This window comes from Mustela nigripes, chromosome 16, assembly GCF_022355385.1.
Source record: "Mustela nigripes isolate SB6536 chromosome 16, MUSNIG.SB6536, whole genome shotgun sequence".
Lineage (NCBI taxonomy): Eukaryota > Metazoa > Chordata > Mammalia > Carnivora > Mustelidae > Mustela > Mustela nigripes.
The window spans coordinates 58,539,542-58,563,107 of NC_081572.1; the positions used below are offsets into that span (position 1 = coordinate 58,539,542).

Below are 23,566 nucleotides of genomic sequence, written 5' to 3' on the forward strand. Positions count from 1 at the left end.
GGGGCGCAGATCCAGTCACAAGAAGGCCCAGCCCGGGAACAGGGCTCATACCTCCGTACCTTTCACATTAGTCTACCTCTAGTCACATGGTTTCCAGCCCACGGTTTTGGGGGCACGGGAGCACGCATATTTACACACTCTCACTCTCTGGGACACACAGTGCTCTGACCTCCCACACACCCATCCTAGGCTCTGACAAGCAGCCCCGCTCCTTACTCGTGGTCTCAACCGCCAGCAGCGCCGAGGGCGGACGGTGGGATGACGCAGGGCAGTCGGGCCACCGGGGAGCACCAGCCGCTGTGCAAAAGCACAGGGAGCACTACGAGTACCTTGGGAAGCCCGCAGGCGATGGGGCTTCAGGCCAGGAACGCAGCGGTGCAAGAGGTGGGTGGTAGGTGATCTCCCAGGACAGAACTTTATTAGAAACCAAAAGGGGAGCAGGAGAGGATTAGGAATCGGGCTCCGGGGCCGGTGGTGGCTTCTCGTCATCAGGGGGACAGTCGATGAAGTCAGCCAACATGGCGGCCGTGTCATCCTGCTCCTTTTCGGCAAAAAGACGTAAGATTGGAAACAGTCACACACACACAGGCACACAGAAGGACAGTCCCAGAGCTGAGCCCCTTCCCCTGCCCGCCTACCTTCTCGGGGAGGGCGGCCGTCTCTGCCTCGGCCTCCGCCTCCACATCTGCCACGGCAGGTGTCTCGGGGGGGACCGGCACCTCGTCACCCCCGCTCTCAGTCCCCTCCTCCAGCAGGGTCGGGGGAGCCGAAGGCTCCTCTTCCTCGAGCTCCTGGGGAGGTGGCCCAGCTGGGACGCTCTCCGGGTCTGGCGGACCCTCTCCCTCGGAGGGGAGCACCTCAGGGACCAGCGTGGGGGCAGCCTCGGCCCCCGGCCCCTCCTCCGCCCCCGGCTCCTCTACCTCCAGCAGCAGCCCGGGCTCTCCTTCGGGCTCAGGCTGCGCCTTCGGGGACTGGGCAGGGGGCAGCGCCGGGGGCGGGCTCGACGGCGGGGGCCCACTCTCCTCTGCCGGTGCCCCTGTGGGGCCGAACTCCACCTCCTCCAGCTCCTCCAGCTCCTCCTCCTCCTCCTCGTCTTCCTCCTCTTCCTCCTCCTCCAACTCTCCTTCCTCTTCCTCAAACTCCTCCTCGAACTCCTCTTCTTCCTCTTCTTCCTCCTCAAAATACTCCTCCTCGTCCTCCTCCTCTTCCTCAAAGTCCTCCTCCTCCTCCTCCTCCTCCTCTTCCTCCTCTTCTTCCTCCTCCTCCTCCTCCTCCTCGTCACTGCTGTTGATGTTAATGACCGTCAGGTCTTCCTCCAGGCCGGGGGGTCCTCCGCCGCCAGGAGTCCCTTCAGGGACCAGCTGGGGAGGCGGCAGCGCCACGGGGCCCGGTACAGGGGGGGGCGGGGGGGGCGGGAGAGGCCCCGGGGCCGTGGGAAGCTCCTCGGGCTCCTCTTTGGCCGGCCCGGGAGGGGAGGCAGTTGGCGGGCCGGCTGGAGCCACAGGCGGGGGTGTGGAGCCCGAGGGGGGGAGGGGCGGCAGGGGAGGCAGCCCCTCGGGGACGATCACCACGCTGTCATCAGAGTCGCTTTCCAAGGAGATCTCCACGTCGGATGCCTCCTCCTTATCATAGTGGACAAAGGCCGGCCTGGGCACTCTGCCCCCAAAAGTCTCATCCGGGGGTATGGGGGGTGGAGGAGTGGCACTAGGGGCGAGGACGGGGTCCTCGTTGGAGCCTGCCCGATGGTTCTCTGGGCCAGGATGGAGCCGGGGGGGCACAGACACCAGGCCTGGGACGGAGAGGCCTAAGTGGTTGGCTGTGGCTGGAGGTCCAGGGCGTGTCGGAGGCAGGGGGCCCGCTGGCGGCAAGGGGCCCGTCGGGGGCATGGCACTCGCCGACGGCATGGGGCCTACTGAGGGCATGGGGCCCACCGAGGGCATGGGGCCCGGGGGATGGAAGGGGGGTGCCCTGAATGGAGATGGGGCCTCAGGAGGGGGGACTGGAGCAGGCGTAGGGCAGGCAGGGCCCATGGACTGCAGGGGAGGGACCCGGGGGTGGGTCAGGGCAGCACAGGTCACCAGCGCTTCCGAGCAGAAAGATGCCACCTGAGGAAGAGGCCAAGGGCAGGTGTGAGCATCAGGCACCAGAAGGGGAGGCCCTGGCTTCAGATGTAGGGGGTAGGGAGGGCCAAGGGGCAGCTACCTCAAGGCTGTCCTCTCGCTGGCCAAGGGAGAAGGCTTGCACTGCGCAGGAGAGGGGAGGTGGGCAGCGGGGAGCCGGGGCCAGCAGGAGTGCCAGCAGCAGGCGGTAGAGCTCCCGGCGGCAGCGGGAGCTGGTATACGGGGAGCTGCCCAGGACCTCGCCCTGCTGGACCCCCATGACCAGGGGGAGGACCAGGTCGTGCAGTCTCTGGAAAGAACACGGAGCACACTCAGAGACAGCGCTCAGACCACCCAATCCCCCCACAGCGCTGGCTCCCAGGGCTGACACCTGACCCCTGGGGGTGGCCCCCATGCAAATAGCGCCCCCGTACCCACTGACCCTGTGAGTCTCTTCCTTGATGAGGGGCCCACACATAAGGACGGTCCGGCTGAGGCCTGGGGAAGGAGAGGGGGGGTCACAAGGGCAGGCTGGCTGTGGGTCGGGTGTTCGCAGCCCACACTGAGCCCCCACTTCGGCCGGTGCAGGCAAACCACCCCACTCCAGCCCTCTGTAACAGGGTACACAAGGCCGCGGCCAGCAGAGACGCAGCCAGAGCCGAGCGAGAGGCTACAGGTCCAGCAGCGGGGCCCAGAGCACCGACGAGGCAGGACTCTTGCACGTCCAACACCACCCTGTCCGCGCCCAGGGCCGCAGGGCACGGCCTCTCCCACCTCTCAGTGCAGCTGCACACACGTCACTATTGGCGTTGGCGTCCCCCTTCCGGTGGCTGGGCGGGGCCGCGGCCTCCCCCATGTCCAGCTTCAGCTTCTTGGGAGCGCTGGGCTTCCCGGACTGTAGCCCCCCATCCGGGCTCCCCCGCGGGCTGCGCAGCTGGAGGAGGACGGACATTAAGTCGCCGGCCCCAGGCCAACAAGGAGGCGGGAGGGCAGCAGGAGACAGCGTCTGGCAGGCAGGCTCGCTCCAGCAAGCGTGCCGCACAAGAGTCCTGGGCCAGGAGCAGGGCCTTCACTCACCTTCAGGGTGTCGGCCGGTGGGGAGATGTCGCTGAGCAGGTGGGAGAGCAGGGCCTCTCCGGAGGCGCCCCCCTGCAGCACTCCGGCTGAGGCTCCGCACACCTGAACCCACAGCTCCAGCACGGCATATACCTTGGCCCGCACGGTGCTATGGCGGTGGGGGGTGGGGGGGACAGAGAGCAGTCCATGAGGGGGACGCCCTCGGAACTCCCAGCCCATGCTCTCCGGTACGCGCCCGCCCTCACGGTCACCTGTACGGCCTCTCCTGGCCTGGGGAGAGGGTATCCCTACCAAGGTTCCAGGCATTGAGGACCTGGGGAAGCAGGCGGCTGATCAGAGCCCCAAAACGCAAGAGGCGGCCTCCACACCTGAGAGTGAAGAAAGAACAGTGAGCTCCACTCCCGGCGCGTCCTCGTCTCCCAACCACCCCATCCTCTCCCACTCACGCGAGAATGAGCGCAGACAGCAGGTCCAGGGCGTCCAGGTGGATAGAAGGCAGAAGCAGCAGCCGCAGGGGGCCATCTCCAAGCAAGCTCTACGGGAAAACACGGCAGGAGTGGGGGAGCGGCCACACGGAGAAAGAGAGGGACATAGAGACATGTGTGCACACAGAAAGGGGCCCGCACGCCCCACTGGCCCACCAGGAAAGACCCCGTCCTCTAAAACAGACCTGGAGAGGACGACAGGGAGCGTGGCTGGACCTCTCAGCCATGACCCCGCTGAGCCCCAGGTTCACCCCCCCACCCTGGGGAAGCACCCGCTGGATGCATCCTGAGAACTGGAGCCAATGTGCCCCAGTGGGCACATATCAGGACAAGCACCGCGGTGGCGCCCGGCCAGAGAAAGGGGGCTGGCCAGGACAGCCTCAGGAGACGCCACTGTGGGAGTGGCGGCTCCCGCACTGCCCCCACCCCCTGTCCAGCCAGAGAACACCATGCAGAGCGCCAGCTCCACTCACGATGCTCTTGGCACTGATGCTGAGGGCCCGGCAGATGACATCCAGGATTTCCTGCACAGGGACGGACACGGGAGCCCCGAACTCTGAGCTAAAGAGGAGGAGAGTAGACCAGTCCTCAGTGCGGGCTCCCCAGCCTGACCGCCCCCCGTCCCCCGGCTCCACCCTGTCCCGATGAGGATGGCCCCGGAACCTGGTCCCCACACACCTGAGCATGAGCCCCAGGCAGCGGGCCAGTCCACAGAAGCGCTGCCGCAGCCGCAGCAGGACATGGGCGTCCCCGTCCTCCGAGGGCGTGAGCAGCATCTCCACACCAGGGCCCTCATACTGCATGGGGGCTGCACGGAAACACATGCGCCCTGACACCCTTCGTCCACCCCTCCTGCCTTCCTTGTGGAGGTGGAAACCCACTACCCACTCCCCCTCCCCACCACCCACCCCCGGCCCGTACCGGTCTCTGCGCCCTCATAAAGGGCCCCCAGCAGGCTGTGCAGGGAGGCCAGCAGGCTGCGCAGCTCCTGCTCCCAGCTCTCCGTGTGCTTCAGGCCCTGCGAGAAGCCGGCGCCCAGAGAGGGCAGCTTGGAGTAGCACTCGCAGGCCAGCTGCAGGAGAGAGGTCGGATGCGGTGAGACGGGACCCCGGCCCGGCCCCGCAGCGCAACGACCCCCACGTGCCACGAGAGCTCAGAGTGGAGCAGAAAGGACAACGAGGCATCTTGTGCACGAAACCGGCGGGAAGCGAGAACCCGATCCGACGGCGGCAACAGACAGAAAAGCCAAGAGATAACAGAAGCTCCAGCTTCTGCTGCAGCTCTCCGCCTCCCTCTCTTCCCTTTACCTGCTGGAGCTGGGGGCTCAGGGCGTCCACCCGGGACAGAAAAAACGAGGCCAGCTTGCCCTGGGTCGGGGGAAAGAGAGGAAGAGGCTGGTGAGTCAAGGGCCAGAGAGGAACACTCTGGTCCACTGCCAGCAGCAGAACGGAAACCCAGCTTTCTGTCTCCTGCGGACACAGAACCCGCAGTGCCCAGCCTGTGAGCAGACCTGCTGACAGTCGGCCCTCGTCCTCCGTTCACCTCCCGGTCCCGCCCCACAGACACGGGGCTCCCTCAGGCCCATTTCTGCAAAATGACAGTCCTGTTCCTCCAGCTTCGACCAGGCGAAGATGTGAGCCAGGGAGAGAGGCCCCAGGCAGGGGTGCGCTGGTCAGCACAGGTCAGAGCAGCCTGGCCATAGGCAAACACCGCTCAGCTGGCCGCAGCAAAGCCACCTAGAATCCAGGGGGCCTGCAAACATAGCTGGCAAGAAACATTTTCTGTTTCACTAGCCTGTAAGATAACTACAAACGCGGACAGAGAGAACCCAGCAGCGGCAGCAACATCTCTGCCTGCCACCAGGTAAAATCACGCCTTTCCACCTCTGGTTCTAATTCGCAGGCATCTGGAAACACTGGTCTACGTCGTACATCACTAACTCGGAATTTTAGGCGCTGTTAGAGCTACGATCTCCACATCTAACTTGCTAACAGTGACACACGAGACTCTATCACACTCCTCAGAACGCACGTTCTCATCAGAGTCGGGAAGGTGTGAAACGGGGCCCCCGGCTCCAGGGGAAGTGAGAGGGCATCAGAAGGACCCGAGACGTGAGCCCCGGGGGCGGGCCGGCGGCCAGCAGAGCTGAGAGGAAGGACACCCACAGGGTAGGACCAGCAGGGAGACGCATGGTCGGGAGCGCACAGAGGCCGTGGACCCCAGGCTGGGGAATAGAGACCCAGTGAGTACGGGGCATCTTGCACACGATGGTGAACTCACAGAGGAACCATGGGCTGCAGACACGCAGAGGCACTTCCGGACAGAGGCCAAGCCTCCCAACCTCCCCCACACCTGCCCCGCAGCGGGAACTGCGTGGGGCTTCCCATGTCACCCTTCAGGACTCACAGCCAGCCAGCCAAGTGCTGCTCTCGCTGACCCCAGGGTACAAGGCCTGGAACCACTCCCAGGGTCGGGGGGTGCCTGGAGGGCACCTTCCCAGCAATGCGGGAGGCTTCGGTATGCTTCAGACCAACAGCAACCGCACACATGTCTCCTGACTGCTCCGCTTCCCCGAGGACATTTCCTGGAGGGCAGCCAAAGGCCTGATCCCGGAGTGCCCTGCCCTCTCGGTCCACTCCTGCTCCCACTTCCGCCTGCAGAGAGCAAGGCACAGGGCAGGCTGCGGGCCATGTCTGGAAGTGCGGCAAAGCACAACCCTAGGAGATGCACAGGAGTGGGGGCTCCTGCAAGACACTCCACCTGACCTGCGAGCAAGCAGTGTGCCCATGGGGCATGGCCCCCATGTCTCAGGCCACAAAGCACTCATCTCCTCGGCGAGGAAAGTTAGAGGCCCTGCGGACTCACCTCCCAGCCTCAGAAGGCAGGGGCGCAGCAGCCCAGACTGGGAGAACCTGGGAGACCGTGGCTGCCCTGGGATCCTCCACACCAAGCAAAGGACAGACACTCCCACGGTACCTATCCTGTCCTGTCCCCACAGCAAGAGCCTCCAGGTACAGACCGCCCGGGAGCCTTGCATTTTCCCACGGATACGCTGGCAGCCCACAAAGCCAGAACCCTCCGCAGATGGCCCTTCTCCACAGGACACCTTATTCTTAGCAAAATAAAAGCACACCCATCCCGCCCTGTAGCAACATCTGGAAAAGGTCTTAGAGCTCTACAAAGTGCCCTGGAACTTCGGGCCTGGCCTCAGAAACTCAAGGCTGAATTCTCCTCCACGCTCATAGGGACAACCAAGACACACCAGTGCAGGGAACACTGGGCATCCCAGAGGCCCCAACGGTTTGAACCCAAAGGTTGGTGGGGGCGGGGGGGGGTGCAGGCAGACAGACATGCCCACTGGGAGCTGAACCAATAAGCCCCACAGGAATGCCTCGCCCTGACCACCGACCAAAAGCAAGCTCAGGCACAGGGACCCAGCCTGCGGCACGCAAGCAATTCCCTTAGAGCATTTTAGAAAAAAGGGAGAGTTTACAGAACTCAGTAAAACTTTGGTTAAAAAAACAAACAAAGGGGCGCCTGGGTGGCTCAGTCATTAAGCATCTGCCTTTGGCTCAGGTCATGATCCCAGGATCCTGGGATCAAGCCCCACATCAGGTTCCCTGCTCCACGGGAACCCTGCTTCTCCCACTTGTGTTCCCTCTCTCACTGTCTCTCTCTCTGTCAAATAAATAAAACCTTCAAAAAAAAAAAAAAACAAACAAACAACAACAAAAATAAAACAGAAAAACCACAAGCAAAAAACCCCGTACAGGTCATGACATAGTTTAGTCGAAACTACGTGTTAATACAGAAAAGCAGTCAATCAGGAAGACTTCCTGGAGGAAACGGCAAGAGCCGTAGGCAGCAAGTGAGACAGGATGGGAGAACGGGCAAGGCAGACAGGGGAAGGAGTCTGGGTTAAGGGCTTTGGCATCAGACGCGGGTTCCGATCTTCACTGAGCACCGGCAAGTCAATTTCCCTGTGAGCCCAGAGAGCCAGCCGCGGGGACAGGACCGTGCGCTCGGCAGACGGGTGCTCCGAATCCTCCGCTGTGGGCTCTGAGCTAAGACAGTGAGCAAGGGTTACGTGGGTGGAAAAGGCCTTTTGGGGAATACTTACTTTGAGAGACCCACAGGCCCGAGGAAAGTAGGTCATGCAGGCCTTCATGCCCTCCAGCGCTGAGAGCTCACACTATGGGCAGAACAGAGAGTCAGGCTGAGGCGCAGAGCCCAACGCCCCCAGGACCCCACAGGCTCACCACCCCCCGCCACACTGTCCTCGGCCCTACCTCTCCTCCCTCTCCCACCTGCTCCCTGCACTCCAACCGGCTGGAGGGAGAGCACTGTTCGGGCTGGGGGCAGGGGGCTGGGAGGGGTCTCACCTCCGGCCTGAGGCCCAGCAGGGAGGTGAGGAGGCCAGGGAGGTGGTTCATGGAAATGTCCCGGAAGAGCGTAGGCAGCTGGGCTGCATAGCGGAGCAGGTCCCTCAAGACAGCCACGGCCAGCTCCATCGTGGGGGGCGGGTCCTGGGACTAAAAGCAACGAACCCCACGCTCCTGAGCTCGCCTCCGCAGTCACCAAGAGGCGGTGGCCCGGGGAGGGGCAGGCCAGCATGGAGCTTCCGAGGAACACCGCACTGTCACTGTTGCCCACACACCCACTACCCACTGGGACACGGGGATGTAGCGTGTCTACAGAAAGGACACGTGTCTAGGCTTTAGTACCACGGGTATCTGAGGCCCTGAATGTGCTGGGAAGAAACAAAGCCAGGCCTTACAGATCTGACTAACGGAAGATGGCAAGTAGTTCTCCTGACTGCGCTCCCCCATTAGGAACGGAGGAGCATCCTTCTCGCCCAGGGACAGCCACAGCCATAGCGCAGCCGCCCCATGTCGCCGAGTAGGCTTCGGCCTGGCTCGCACCTACCCTGGACTCGTGGAGGAAAAAACAGAGTGGATCTAGGACTGCCCTGGAAAATCAACGTGTACACGGGAAGCAGAGTTGGCACCGACCTCCTGCCAGACCCGAGGCCGTGCAGCCACGAAACAAGTACAGCTCATCAGTAAGCAAGTAAGCTCGGGGAGGGCTAAGGCTGGGCCAACTGGTGCGGGGCATGGAGGGGGCGCATGATGTGATCAGCACTGGGTGTTCCACACCACTGATGGAACCCCAAACTCCACATCTGCAAACTAATGATATACTGTGTGCTATCTAACTGAATTCAAGTTAAAAAATAAAATAGAAATTAGAAAAAAGAAAGTGAGAACAGGGACCTCTGACACTGCATTTTGGTCCCATTAATGCCCCCTCTGGTCACCCCTCCTCACCTTCACAGACAAAGGAAGCCCTGGGACGGGAAAGAGTCCCCGGCCACACCTGAAACCGTCCCTTCATTCTCACAGCCCTCTCCCCCATCCTGTCACCCTGTGCGTGGACTGTCCCCCAGTGCCTGTCCCGCTAATCCCGCAGAGAAACACCCCTCTGTAAATACCCTTCCCCAGCCCCACGCACCTGCCCGAAGTCACTGCACAATTCCCTCCCATGAGAGCCCAGCATGGGGACTGCCTGGCTCCCCCACGTGCTCCCGCTCCCGACCCATGTCTGTGCTCTGCCCCTCTCCGAACCCCTGAGCTGCTCAATCGGAAACCCAGCATTCCGTCCACACCTCGCTCCACCTCTGAGCCGCAGAGACACACACACGGGTCCTGCCCCTTCCCTCCACGCCACCCAACCCACAGCCCTGCCATGCCGTCTGTGGCGCAGTGCCCCGTCCTGTTGGCTCCCCTCCGCTACCTGGCCATGTTCGGGGGGGGCGCGTCTTCCCACGCTGTCCGTGGAAGTGCCCGAGTACACCCTCACCTGAGCTTCCACTGCCCCCCAAACCCACCGAGCCCGCGGGCTGCCGCTCACACCTGCTCGGGGCTATGCTCACTAAGGGAGTCGCCGAGGCCTGGCTCCCCAGGCTGCCCCCCTCCCCTCTGAGCCTGACCGTCCTGGTGCTCGGAAATCCGGGGTTGTCTCACACATACCTGTTCCACCATCAGGACCTGTCCACTTTGCCTCTAAGCCTCTGCTGGACTCAACTTCTCATCCTTTCTGCAGCCTCCTCCCGTCCTTTCTGTCCTCCCTGGTAGCAGAAGCTACCAGGAGGTTTCCCCTCTACGAGGTCTTTCCGCTTACAATCTGGCTCCTTTCTAGTTCTTTCTCCAAACAGCAGCCGAGGTAGTACTTCCAACTGAGAATCTGATCACGTCACCACCACCATCATCTCGTCCTCACCCCGACTCAAAACCTTCCATGAGGGGCACCTGGGGGGCTCGTGGGTGAAGCGTCTGCCTTTGGCTCAGGTCATGATCTGAGTCCTGGGATCAAGCCCCGTGTCAGGCTCCCTGCTCAGCAGGGAGTCTGCTTCTCCCTCTACCCCTGCCCTTATCCCTCACTCATATTCAATCTCTCTCTCTAATAAGTAAATAAAATCTAAAAAAAAAAAAAAAAAAACCCACCTTCCATGAATTCCCAGTGTTCCAACAACAAACACCAAGCTCCCTAACATGGCCCAGGCCCCCACACGTTGTTCGGTCCCGACATCCCTCCCTACCCCCCGTCCCCAGTGGCATCTCATCAACCACACTCGGCCACACCAGCTTGCTGGTAATTCTCCAACTGGGCCAAACTCCTGTCCTCTCGGGGCTTTTGCACACTTATCAACACGTTCTTAGCCCCATCAGCTCAGAAAAGCCCTCCATGAACCACTGGTCCACAGAGACTGTGCTCTTCACCCACGTCCCGGGCGGCATGCTGCGCCACACCCAGGGCGCCTTCCCTTCTGTCTGTAAGCCGCTCCACGCCCCACCAGGCCAGACAGCATGCCCCGAGTGGAGTCACACACTCTCCTGACGGGCTGGCCGGGCCCCCAGCTGTGCGATTATTCTAGAAAAGCCTCTCCCGCTACAAAAGGCATTAGCAACTGTATGGTCTGTACAGCCTATTTTCGCATGGCCCACAAGCTAGAACAGGAGTTTTATATTTTTAAACAGTTGGAAAGGAAAAAAAGAAAGAAAATGCAACAAAAAGCATACGTGGTTTGCAAAGCCAGAACACTTCCTATCTACACCCCGGAGAAGAGCACAGAAACCCTTGAGCCACGGTGGGCACACCAAAACGAACACAACCCTGCATGTCAGCCGCACTTGAACGATGAAAATTTTCCTAAAGAAGGTTTGGCGAGAGGGACACCTGAGTGGCTCAGTGGGTTAAAGCCTCTGCCTTCGGTTCAGTCCCCGGATTGGGCTCTCTGCTCGGCGGGGAGCCTGCTTCCTCCTCTCTCTCTCTCTGTCTGCCTCTCTGCCTACTTGTGATCTCTGTCAAATAAATAAATAAAATCTTAAAAAAAAAAAAAAGGTTTGGCCAGAGACAAAACACGGCCTTTGATCACACAGTCAGCAGTGTATTTAGAGAATTACTGGACAGACAGACTCCTGTCATACTGAGGCCTTCAGCACCTACTCGGTACAACCCCCTGAAGTTGTTCTCAGTAGCTTAAAAATTCAGAGACTGATCAAACCTGGCTGCAATCCGAACGCCATCACTCACGCTTGCAGTCACACAAATGAAGGACGACGAACTGCCAGGGCCGTGTGGAGGACAAGGCTCTGACCATGGGGGAATTCAGACGGGAGGACTGCACCACGTCTCCCGCCGGTACACAGATTTACGGATTTCCATGGCAGCTGTCAGGTAAGTGCAATTTACTGACCTGCTCTGAACACATGCTCTGGAAACGTGAGTACCAGCTAACTGGGCATGGTTCACATGCTGCATTTTCTGAGTAAAATTATGCTGTGTTGTTTTTCTTTATTTCCTGCAGACATTTACTTCTTGGAAAGTCCCTCAAAGCCCTGTGCTAGACTCTGAGAACCATGCCAGCGGGGGCCAGGGTCACCCGACCACGGTGCCCCCACCCAGCCCCCGTGGACCACTCAGCCCCCGTGCTCAGAATGTGCTTGCGCAAGAATGAAGTGGGGAGATCATCAAAGCAGGTTAGAAAAAAACTGAAAATGCTGAAAGAGGAAAAGGGAGCAGCAAAAAAAGACAAAAAACAAAACAAAACAAAAAAACACCCAAGCAAATAATACATAAAAATAAAACACCCGGAAAAAGGAACTTTTGCGATATCGCTTGTTAGAAAAGCTAGCGAGGAAGTGAAATCCATCAGTGGTTCCAGTGTGTGAAGGTCAAATGAATCAAAACACCCCCTGGACAAAAACATCAGAAAGTTTACTACCATGTTTGCACCTGACGCTCGTGCTCCCTGCTGTCAGGACCCTGCCTCTCCTGCCCCTGTCCTGGCGGGGGCAGGACCCCTTACCTGCAGCACCTGCTGAATGCTCCGGAGCCAGGACACGCAGTGCTGCTGGAACATCTCCGTGGGGCTCTCTCCCACCAGCAGGGACAGCAGACACAGGCCCTCAAACCTGCAGGGAAGCAGCCAGTGACAGCCCACAGCGGCAGCCACGCTCCCGAGAACACCAGTCACCACGCTGGTGCACCAGGGGCCAGAGCATATGCCCCTTCCAGACCCTCAGTGCTTTCCGACTCCCGAAATGCCTGGAGGGCTCTGGTGAGATGCGAGCAGCGAAGACGCTGGGAATGGACGTGGTCCCAGGTAGGATGAGCTGGGGCCGGGGCAGGCGGAGCTCACCCCATGGGAGCCCACGGGAAGAAGGAAACCCTCCACCCTCTCGACAAGAAGCCCCTTGAGTCCACAGGGTGCTGACCATGGAAGGATGGACAGATGGACAGCCTGCTTCTTGAGGAACCACCCCCTGGAAAAATGAGGCTTAAAGACTCACCGAGTTTTGATGGAACCGAGCCGTGCGTTACTGAGACCCACCAGCGCCCCAACGGCGGACAGGTTCTGGGGGAGCAAACATGGAAGCGAATCAGGAACAGGACGCTGAAGTCGGTGGGGGCGCTTCTCTGGGCCCTTCCCTGCCCACACCTGTGGAGCCTCCCCTGAGCCCCAAGGCCCCATTTCCAGCAGCTGACACTCAGCAGCCTGTACCTCAGGGGCCTTCCTCCAGGCCCGTCCTGCCTGACCCCTTCTCCCACCTCCCTCCAAGACCCACATCCCAGCTCAGTGTCCCCAGGCAGCGCCCAGCACAGAGCAGATGCCACACACACTTGCTAGACAGATGCTGACCCCATCTGTTACCCTCGGCCTTCACCCCCAAACCCTCCTCATCCTGTTCCCGGCCTCCTCAGAGCTGTTAGCCAATGCCAACACCGACCCAGTCAGCCAGAGCCTCCTTCCCGCACATTCTGGGGGCCCTGAAACAGGTTTCCTCCCAGGCCTCCCAAGAGTACCCTGCTGCCCCGCGGAAGGCCGAGCTCCTCACATAACCCCTGGGCCCCCCTAACCGTGCCCATCACTCATTCTCCCAACACACACGGGACACACGGCAACGGATGAAGGGGTCCAGAGCCAGACAAAATCAACAAGGTCCCCGCTCTCACGACGAAAATGTTGACTCGCTTCTTCAGTCAATACGTATTCAAGGTTAACCTCACATGCGACGTTGCTCTAGGTCCTGGGGAGCGTGTGTGCTAGATGCACATGGCAGAAAATACACGAACGACCCAACACTAATGAGTGGGATGGCGCCGAGGGCCATGGGGCAGCCTAAAGCAGACTCGGGAAGGAGCCGAGCACCTGGCATGGGGGAGGGAGGTCGGGCCTCCACGCAGCAGGCACAGAAGCCCTCTCTGGGGGCGCCCTCGAGCGAAGGGAACAGTGAGACACACCCTTATCTGAATACTCTGCCGACAGGAAAAGAAGATGGTGCAGCCACTTCGGAACATTCTGGCAGCATCTCCGAAGGTCACATGACCCAGCACTTGCCGCCCCGGGGACAGTCCTAAGAGAACCAAGAACCCAGTTCTGCCAAGACTCGCACATGACGCTTCCCAGCGTCCTTCCTGACAGCCTAAGAGTAAAACCACCCGAGGGCCCACGCACCGGTCGATGGACCACAGACCCACAGGACGGAAGAGTGAGTGGCCATATTAAAAAATAATAATAATAGGGGCACCTGGGTGGCTCAGTGGGTTAAGCCTCTGCCTTCAGCTCAGGTCATGATCCCGGGGTCCTGGGATCGAGCCCCACATCGGGCTCTTTGCTCCATGGAGAGCCTGCTTTCCTCTCTCTCTCTGCCTGCTTCTCTGCCTACTTATGATCTCTGTCATATAAATAAATAAAATCTTTAAAAAATAAATTAAATAAAATAATAATGATAATAATAATAATAACGAAGCTCTGGGACACGGATGAGCATTCAAAACGTGATGCTACACGAAAGCAGCCAGACCCAAAACGCCACGTGTAAAATCTGTTCCCGTGAGCCGGTGGAGACAGGCAAACCGAGAGACAAAGAGTAGAGCACAGCCGTAGGGAAGCGGGAAGGGACCACGGGGGCCCAGGGCTTCCTTCTGGAGGAATGAGCCATTCTATACCCATCATGGCGGGCGCGCGGCCCCCACGGGCAAGGGAGCACACAACTCTTGACCTCCGGGCTGCAAGCTCCAGCCCTGCATGGGGTGTAGAAATTACTTAAAAAATTAAACCTTTAAAAATAACAGTAATCAAAATAAATACATGAGATTGACCACAGCGATGGCTGACTGGCTCCACGCATCCGCGACAGGACAGCAAAGAGGGGAACTGCAGGTTAAGGCATCGACTCTGGGTTTCAGCTCAGGTCAGGATCTCCAGCTGGGAGCCTGCTGGTCCCTCTCCCTCCCTTGCCCTCTAAAATATGTAAATAAATCTTTTAAACATAAGCAAATAAAATAAAATGTTGACATGTAGGGCATCGGGGTGAAGGGTCTATGGGGATTACTTTAATTATTTCAAATTTTGCATAAACTTTAAGTTATTTTAAAGCAATGGTATTTTTTTTAAAGATTTATTTATTATTTATTTGACAGACAGAGATCACAAGTAGGCAGAGAGGTAGGCAGAAAGGGAGGAGGAAGCAGGCTCCCTGCTGAGCAGAGAGCCTGATGTGGCACTCGATCCCAGGACCCTGAGATCATGACCAGAGCTGAAAGCAGAGGCTTAACCCACTGAGCCACCCAGGCGCCCCGGCAATGGTATTTAAAAAAAAAAAAGAAGAAGAAGAAACAAGAGAACTGTGAACATCAAGTACAATTCTTCTGAGGAGTCTTGCCAAGAAGAGAAATGGGGCAGGAGACAGTGGGGCCGGGGAGGGGCGTGTTAAAGCTGTTCGGGGCAGTGCAGGATGAAATGCTCCAACAGTGGGGAGAGCTAGTGAAGTTGGGGGACAGGGGCATGGAGCAGCTCACCCCTCAGCGTGGGAGGGAAGGCAGAGCGTATGGCCAGACTTAGTGAAACCGGCGGGAACCCAAAGGGCCACCCATCCAATGGCTTCTACCTTCTCAGTGAGACGGGATGCAGGTGAACATCTAAGCGGGAGGGTGCACAGAGGCAGTTAGAGGCTGTCTGAGGAAGTGGAAACGTGGTGGGACTAGGGCGACACTAGGGTCCACTGTAGACAATGACGGCCGTGAGTGCTAAGTGACAGTCCGCAAGGACACCTGTCCTGAAGCCACGCTGGGCTACGCAGGAGCAGGCAGAGAATGAACAGTTAAATTCACCTCAGAGGAGGTACGGGCGGCAAGTACAATGATGGGAGGGGCAGCAAAGGGATTATAGTGGAGCTTAAACTGGGTAAGAAGAGAACAAAGAATGTAACAGATAAGACATAGGTTTATTTCTTTCCAGTGGTGATCAATGCTGGGAAGAAAACCGAACAGGACAATGAGAGAACGTCTGTGTCAGGGCGGACTGGGGCGCAGTGGTCAGGAAAGACTCCTGTGAAACAGGCGCACAGAAGCTGAGACTTAAGTGGGAAGTCACCCTCCACGAGCTTCCCGAGTTTCCCAGAGAAGCGCCCAGGAGCTGGTGAGCAAGGGTCCCAGCAACCCCAGAAACAAGGTGAGCTTGGGCGGCTGGAGCAGGGTCCACACAGAGAGGGGGCGGTGTGAGATGAAATCAGGAGGTCAGCAGAGGCCACACAAGGTAGGGATTACTGTGCGGTTTTCAGCAAAAGAATGTTGTCATTTTATTGATATACTTTTTTTTTTTTTTTACGTCGACTCGATGCCCAGCATGGGGCTTGAACTCATGACCCTGAGATCAAGAGTTACCTGCTCTACGGACTGAGCCAGCAGGTGCCCCTTTTATTGATATTTTTAAGCTACTGACTAGGGCACAGAACAGTACAAAGCCCTGGGAATAAAAGCAGAATAAGACATTCCATCCTTCTAAGAACACGCAGTTACAAGCGAAATGAGATGTGGGATTTGCTTTAAAAAGCTGGGGGAGGGGAGCAGAGTTGGGACGGTGGGCATGAAACCATTTGGTAAAACATCCATTGTTAAATTTGGGTGATGGGGACAGCATAGGGTGGGATGGTTCAAAATACTGTTTTTTTAAAAGATTTTATTTATTTATTTGACAGAGAGAGTGAGCACAAGAGGCCGAGAGGAGGCAGGCTCCCGGCTGAGCAGGGAGTCCGACCAATGCAGGACTCTATCCCAGAACCCAAGAAGCATGACCTGAGCCACCCAGGCATCCCTCAAAATACTATTTTCTCTACCTTTGTGTACTCTGAAGTAAGTTCTATCTTTTTTTTTTTATGTTTTATTTATTTATTTAACAGAATAAGAGATATCACAAGTAGGCAGAAAGGCAGAGAGAGAAAGGGGGAAGCAGGCTCCCTGCTGAGCAGAGAGCCTGATGTGGGGCTCGATCTCAGGACCCTGAGACCATGACCTGAGCCGAAGGCAGAAGCTTAACCCACTGAGCCACCCAGGTGCCCCGAGTTCCATCTTTTTTCATTACACACAAAATAGAGCAAATCAAAGCCTAGCTGTTTGGTGAGGGAAGAAGGTTATATAAACATGTGAAATGAATAAATGTATCATTTCACTATGTTGTAAGAAAGGACAGCTAATCACAGGTAAAGGTTTGGAAGGGTTTCCCAAAGGCAGTGAAAAGCACAGAACTGAAAAGATTTTTCCAGGGAGCAGGGCAGCAGCACGGGGAGGGACCCCAAGTGGAGAACAGTGCAAAGGCCCAAAGTCAAGAAAACCCAGCTAGAGAGGATTGTAAACCCGGCAAACGCCATCAGCGTTTTCCTGGAGCAAGCTCACTCCAGGTGCCATGAGAGAAACGAGTGAAATGCCACAAGACCAAGGCAAGCACACAAGTCTTGCTATAATCCATACCAGAAACTGGGCAGTTTCACTGTGCAACTACTGAGTTCCCGCCACCTATAGGAAAGCGAGTTAGTGATTCAGCCAAAACAGATGGCCCAATCGATGGTTCTATTTGTCTTTCCAATAAGCTCCAAGCCTATTTCCTTACTTTCATTTCTCTTTTCAATTAGACTAGAAATTCTCCAAGGGAAAAGACCACGCCTACGTGTCTACCAGAGATGAGAACAATAGCTACTGCGTAACAGCACCTCCGTATTGTTTGAATGAAAACAGGCAGACGCAAACCCTCCAGGTGGCACTGTGAGCCCCACGAACCCAGGATCCAATACGAGGGACAAGAGATGTTAGCAAGAAAAAAGGCAGGCTATGCCCCAGAATGTGGCACGGACAATATTAAAGGGGGAGCCTAGATTCCCACACCACCTTTAGCTTTGCTCGAAATTCTGCCAGGCTTTAGACACTTGGGGAAAATAAGACATTGGGTTCACGGACTTGTCTTGAGGGAGAAGGCAAAACTTGGGACAAGGAAAGAAACCACAGGTGTATAGGCAGAAGAGACAACGTTTCAGAAACACACGTGGATTAGAAGGTGGGAGAAGTGGGCTGAGTAGCAGAGGTACAGTTCTGTCACCCTCAATGGTGGGGAGTAACGTCAGTGTCAGCGATGAGACCGTCCCTGATAAATCTGGGACTCAGACCAAAGAACTATCCAAGGTTGAGACAACCCTCCTGCTGGAAGGAAGCAGGGTGCTGGCAAGGTCCGAGGAACAAAGATGGGACAAGGAAGACCTCATGTATATGGATCTTGAGAGGTGGGTAGAATTTGGGGAGGGCCGAAGCGAGGACGATGGCAGTGGATATGAAAGGAGCACCCACCCTTAGACGCGGGGTTGGACACACTATGCCTTCCTACAGGCAGTGCCTTCACCTGCGGGAGAGAGCGGAGTTCAAGCTAACACTGGAACATGCCAGGAAGGATATGGAAAGGAGTGGACAGATCTGAAAGCTACTTGGGTAATAAAATCAACAGGACTGAACATGAGGAAGGCATGGGAGCAGGAACGTGTTTTGGTGGACATCTGGGTTCCTAGTTTGCGGGTCCTTAGAAGGACCCCTTCTAAGCCAGTCTACAAGGCTCTGCCCCGCACCGCACCAGCCTCACTGTGCCCACGCTGGTCCCCATGGCCTCCCAGCCCCATACGCGATGCCCCTCCTGCCACGGGACCTTCCCACGTGGACTTCTCCCATTTACTTTCCCTAGCCAACCCCCTGCTCTTCCGGGGACGGGGGAGGATCTCGGCTTAAGCTCCAACGCCTCAGGAAAACCTCGGGGTCAGGAGAGGAGTCCCGGCCACGCCACTCTCGCTGTTTCCAGACACTGTATTCAGCGCCACCGCATCTGAGAGTGGAGCGCCCGAGGCTCCGGCTCGGGAGGACCTCGGTCAACATTCGTCGTCCACGTCCGTTCACTCGGTCGGAACAATCCCACAACCAGACCGCGAAGGGAAGAGGGAAGATGGTGCAGCTGAGCGGCGGGGCCTGGACTCGAACCCACAGTCCCGAGAGACTACCAACAGCCCAGCGGCGGAGCAGCGAGGCCCCTCCTCTCGCCCCGGAGTTTCCGCCGACGGCGTGAACATCGCCCAGACCGACACGGGCTCCGGCAGAAGCCCCCAGCCCTTCCAGCCCGCCCTCCCCGCCGCCCCCCGCGCCCCGCGGCCCCGCAGCGGCGCCGGCTCCCGGGCAGGGCCGCGGGCACGCGGGCCGCACTCACCTGGGCCCCGCCCACCGTCCCATGCAGTCGCAGGAGGCACATGAGCCCGGGCAAGTGCGGGGCCGAGCGCACCGGGGGATGCACGGGCGCCACGGCGCCCCCCGCGCGCGGCTGCAGCAGCCCGGACACGCTCTCCAGAAGCAGCAGGCGGAGACGCGGGCCCGAGCCCACCGCCGACAGACCCCCCGTCCCGCCGGGCACCCCGGCCGCGGAGCCCGCCGAGGGCCCGCTAAGAACGGCTGCCGCCATCTTCACCCGGGCTCCGATGGTGGCGTGGCGCGATGACGCAAACGCACCGCGACTGGCGTCTGGTGGGGAGGGGGCGTGAGGAGGGGGCCGCGGCCCTGCGCACTGGGCGGCCGGGGGCGGGGCTCTGCGCGCCGTGCGTGAGGGAGCATGCGCGGGCGGGCCGGCCGGGGCGCGGGCAGGCCACGTGGGCCGGACAAAAGAAGCCCGCGGCCCGGGGCTCAGCTGGCGCGCCCCGGGTGCGGACGGTTGGCTGTCAGCGGGGCCGCGGTCGGGGGCGTGTGTTCTGCGGCGGCAATGCCCAGGCGGCGGTCCGCGCACCCCTCAAACACGAGCTCCGACAGCGCCCGGCATGCAGGGAGACGAGCCGCCTGGGTCCCCGAGGCCTCCATCGCAACCGCCCCACGCTGCCTCTCTGTGCTGCGGGCCACTGGGCCGCGGGCGCGCTTTAACCCCTGCTGCGTCCGTGCCGCGGTTCCCCGGTGCGGCCTCGGAACGCTCCAACACCTCTCTGTGTGCTTGTCCTGCACGAGGGCGACCTCACAACCCGAAGAAAAGTCAAGGCTAAGGGTCACCCTTACTTATTTCCTCTCCAAACACGAATCCCCTATGGCTGGGTTTTTCTCTATTTCTCCGTCTCCAGGGTCCCTCTCGCCCCGGCCCCCCTTCACTCCTATGGCCTCTTCGCGGCTTCTCTTGTGGCCCCTGGGCAGTCCTCTCTGTGCAAAGCAACCAGTCTTTTCAGACGTAAGTCGGTTAGTAATACTAATATTAGTAACTATAGAATATATGTATATAAATATAATCCCACTCCCTGCGTAAAGCCCTTCGCTGGCTTCCCAAGAGGTGACTGAAATCCCGCCCTCCCACCCGGGCTCCTAGAATCCTTGGGATCTGAGGCGTCGCGCCTCTCCGACCTCCATGCTAACCACGGGTACCCTCAGTCGGTCCCTGTGCTGTCTCATCCCTGAGCCGAACTAGCCTTTCTATCCTCCAGCAAGCCCGCTCCCACCGCAGAACCTTTGCACATGCTGCTGCTTCTGCCTGGAATAATTTTCTCTTTCAAGCTCTGATACCATCTTGCCATCCTCAAAGAGGGCTCCTTTTTTAAGTAGCCCCCACGCCAAACCCCTTCATCCTTTACCAGTCACCCTGCTTATTTTTTTTAAATAGCTCATAACACTACCTCAAGTGTATTTAATTTTTTTAAAAGAGAGAAAACACAAGCCGAGAGGGGGGAGAGGGAGAAGCAGACTCCCTGCTGAGCAGGGAGCCCAAAGCTGGGGTTTGCTCCCAGGACCCCAAAATCGTGACCTGAGCCAGAGGCAGATGCTTAACTAATTGGGCCACCCAGGTGCCCCTGCAATGTATTTCTTACTTACTGTCTCCTCTGGCTAAAATACATGAGAGGGGTCTTCTCTTCCTCACTACTTCAGTCTTATCGCCAAGAATAGTGCCTGGCCCATAAAAAGTGCTCAATACATATTTGTTGAGTGAATACAATGAAAGTTGGATGAAAGAGAAAGCCTACTCTGGCAAAGTGCCTTCTAGGAAGATTGCCTTAACTTAACACCTACCCCCCAATCATATGAAACTGTGCTTTATGCATAATCCCAATAACTAGGTTTATTACTGTGTAGGAACTCTTCGGAGATGTGGGGAGTGTTTTTTTTTTTTTTTAAGATTTTATTTATTTATTTGACAGATCATAAGCAGGCAGGGGGTGGGGGGGAAGCAAACTCCTTGCTCAGCAGAGAGCCCAGGACCCTGAGATCATGACCTGAGCCAAAGGCAGATGCTTAAGGACTGATCCACCCAGGTGCCCCCGGAGTTATTCTTGATTATTATGTGTTGCCCCTTTGCAAGAGGCTTCTTCCAATTTGTCATTTTATTTATTTTAATCTCTTAGTCCTCTAGAGGTAGGGCATTTCAATAAAAGCCACAGACTCTGAGCTAGACCGCTGGGTTCGGACCCCAGCTTTGCCTCTTGCTAGCTGTATGAGTCTTTGAGTTTCTTAACTGTGCCCCCACTTCCTCATTTGTAAAGTGGGGGGTGATCATAAAACCCTAATGCATAGAGCTGTGAGTACTGAATGACCTGATATTTGTAAAATGCTTGGAACAGTGTTTTGGCACATGGTAAAGTGTATCCTGGTGTTACTTATAGCCCTGGGGTTTGATGTCTTAGTAAGCTTTTCCTAAGCTCCAAGGTTATAAAAATATTTTCCTGTTTTTCTCCTAATCCTTCTATAGTTCTATTCCATGCATTTAGAGCTTTAACCCATCTGGAATGTATTTTGTTTAAGGCATGAAATGGAGACATCACTTCTTTTCTCCCAAATGAATAGCCGACTGTCTCAACCCAGCTCAGTGCATATGCCGTTCTTTGTCCGTCGACTGGAAATACTACCATGTGAGTCTGTATCGGGGTCCTCTGTTCCCTTTCATTGCTCTGTTTCGTATCATTGCACCAATAACTATTTTAATTATTGTTAACATAATAAATTATCAGGTTAGACAAAGGCCTGCTTTATTCTTATTTTTCAGAATTATCCTGGCTAAACTTGTGAGTTGATTTTTCTGATTGTTTAGAATCAAGTTCCCCTCCCCAAAAAGGCCCATTGTTATTCACTTACTTAGTTCTGTAAGATTTTATTTATTTATTTGACAGACAGAGATCACAAGTAGGCAGAGGCAGGCGGGGTGGGAGGGAGGGAAGCAGGCTCCCCGCTGAGCAGAGAGCCTGATGTGGGGCTCGATCCTGGGACCCTCAGACCATGACCTGAGCCACTCAGGTGTCCCCTATTCATTTACTTTTAAAGACTAGTCAGGTGCAGCAGTGAAGAGAAGGGGGCAAGAGTAGAACAAGAAGTTGGAACCATGAACCATCACTTGAGATAAGCCACTACCTTTGGACCAGCTTCCCATTGTTATTTTGATATGGTGTCAAATTTATACACAATCTGCAGAGAAACAACATCTTTATAATGATGGGTTTTCCCACCCGTATATGACCCATCTCTTTAATTTTTTTCTACTCTTCTTTAACATCTCTCTAAAATTGTCCTTATATTAGTACCTTTTAATACAATAACTTTCATGCCACAGAGACCACTACAGTTCAGTCCCAAAATCACCTTATTTTTTTAAAAGATTTTATTTATTTATTTGTCAGAGAGCGAGAGAATACAAGCAGGGAACAGCAGAGGGAGAAGGGGAAGCAGGCTCCCTGCTGGGCAGGGAGTGCCACACGGGGCTCAGTCCCAGGACCCTGAGACCAGGACCTGAGCTGAAGGCAGACGCTCAACCAACTGAGCCACCCAGGTGTCCCCCCAAATCACTTACATTTATACCAATATTTATCTCATTATGTTCTGGTCCTGACCCTTTGACAAAAGTGATTCATAAGTCTAAAAGAAATGTATGATCTAAAGCTTGGAAGGGAGGAAGAGTGAGCTTAGAAGGGGGAGACAGAACTGAGGGCCTATGTTTGAACCTTTTTTCAAATAACTTGGTGTCTTTAAATTCAGTTAGTGAACATACAGTGTATTACTAGTTTCCAATGTAGAATTTAGTGACTCATCAGTTGGACACAATACCCAGTGCTCGTTCCATCATGTGCCCTCCTAAATGCCCATCTGCAGTTACCGCAGCCACCCAGCCCCTCTGGCAACCCTCGGTTTGTTCCATGGAGCTAAGACGGTTTGTCTCCCTCTCTGATTTCATCTTATTTCCTCTGTTTGAACCTTAAAGAGTATCTCAGAAACTGTCTTGTTGTGCATATTACTTTCTCTGTTGCATGGAAAAGTGGAGGGATACGTGTGAAGTTATTTGGGTGGGAAAGACAGGCGGACAATGAGAAAAGACATGGAAGAAGGGGAAATACATCAGCTGCTTAAGTCCAGAAAGGTCCGACCCATCATCCCCCTTCCCCTGCCTCGGCCCCCTCCATTGTGCCCTAGAAATGGCCCTTCTGCCTGGCCCCTCTTCTCCTCTTGACTTGTTTCAGTCCAGACAACCTTGCCCCACTCTCTCCATCCTCCACATTGCCCAGAATTCTCCTCCTGAAGGAGGAATCATCATGCCAATCTCTTGCTTTAAAAAAGCCACTACTGGATCTAAGTGTCCTCCAGGGAAGACCTCCACCACATTCCTTCACCTGCTGTATGGAATCCTTCACACTCTGTTCCAGTCCTCCCCCTCCCCCTCATCTCTCCTGTGGTGGAACCCCACAAACCCTTCCGCAGAGGACGTGCCTTGCCTTTCTCTATCTCTGCAACACCTTTTCTCAACTTCTGCCCACCCTTCAGAAAGACTGCCCTCCAATGTGTCCTTCTCTGGACAGTGTTCCCCCACCACCTCTGCTCCAGTCAAGCGCCAGTAGTCGCTTTGTCTTCTGAGCCATACCTCCATGATAGTATTCTTGTGACCCTAATACCTGTTTATGTGTCTCCTGAACTGTGCTAGGAAAGCAGGGGCCACGTGAATTCATGTCTGCATCCCCATCGCCCAGCACAGTGACTGGCACAAAATAAGAATGGAGGCATGGACAGATGGAGGCATGGACGGATGGAGGCATGGAC

The 23,566-nt window shown here is 56.7% G+C and overlaps 1 protein-coding gene across 2 annotated transcripts; it reads right to left on the reverse strand.

Moving 5' to 3' along the window:
* Window positions 1-392: 392 nt before the first annotated feature.
* On the reverse strand, window positions 393-19,017 carry PELP1 (proline, glutamate and leucine rich protein 1). 2 transcript variants are annotated; one of them, XM_059380971.1, is made up of 17 exons: window positions 18,738-19,017; window positions 12,514-12,578; window positions 12,030-12,135; window positions 8,044-8,193; window positions 7,782-7,853; window positions 4,969-5,028; window positions 4,583-4,733; window positions 4,340-4,469; window positions 4,135-4,222; window positions 3,623-3,711; window positions 3,428-3,544; window positions 3,177-3,324; window positions 2,874-3,033; window positions 2,542-2,597; window positions 2,203-2,409; window positions 639-2,105; window positions 393-541 (listed from the first exon to the last, which is right to left on the reverse strand). In XM_059380971.1, the coding sequence occupies exons 1-17, from the start codon at window positions 18,984-18,986 to the stop codon at window positions 449-451; spliced, it is 3,408 nt and encodes a 1,135-aa protein (XP_059236954.1). In that variant the 5' UTR covers window positions 18,987-19,017; the 3' UTR covers window positions 393-448. The 2 variants fall into 2 exon arrangements, with proteins under 2 accessions (XP_059236954.1, XP_059236953.1); XM_059380970.1 differs by having other exon boundaries at window positions 4,969-5,055.
* Window positions 19,018-23,566: the final 4,549 nt, after the last annotated feature.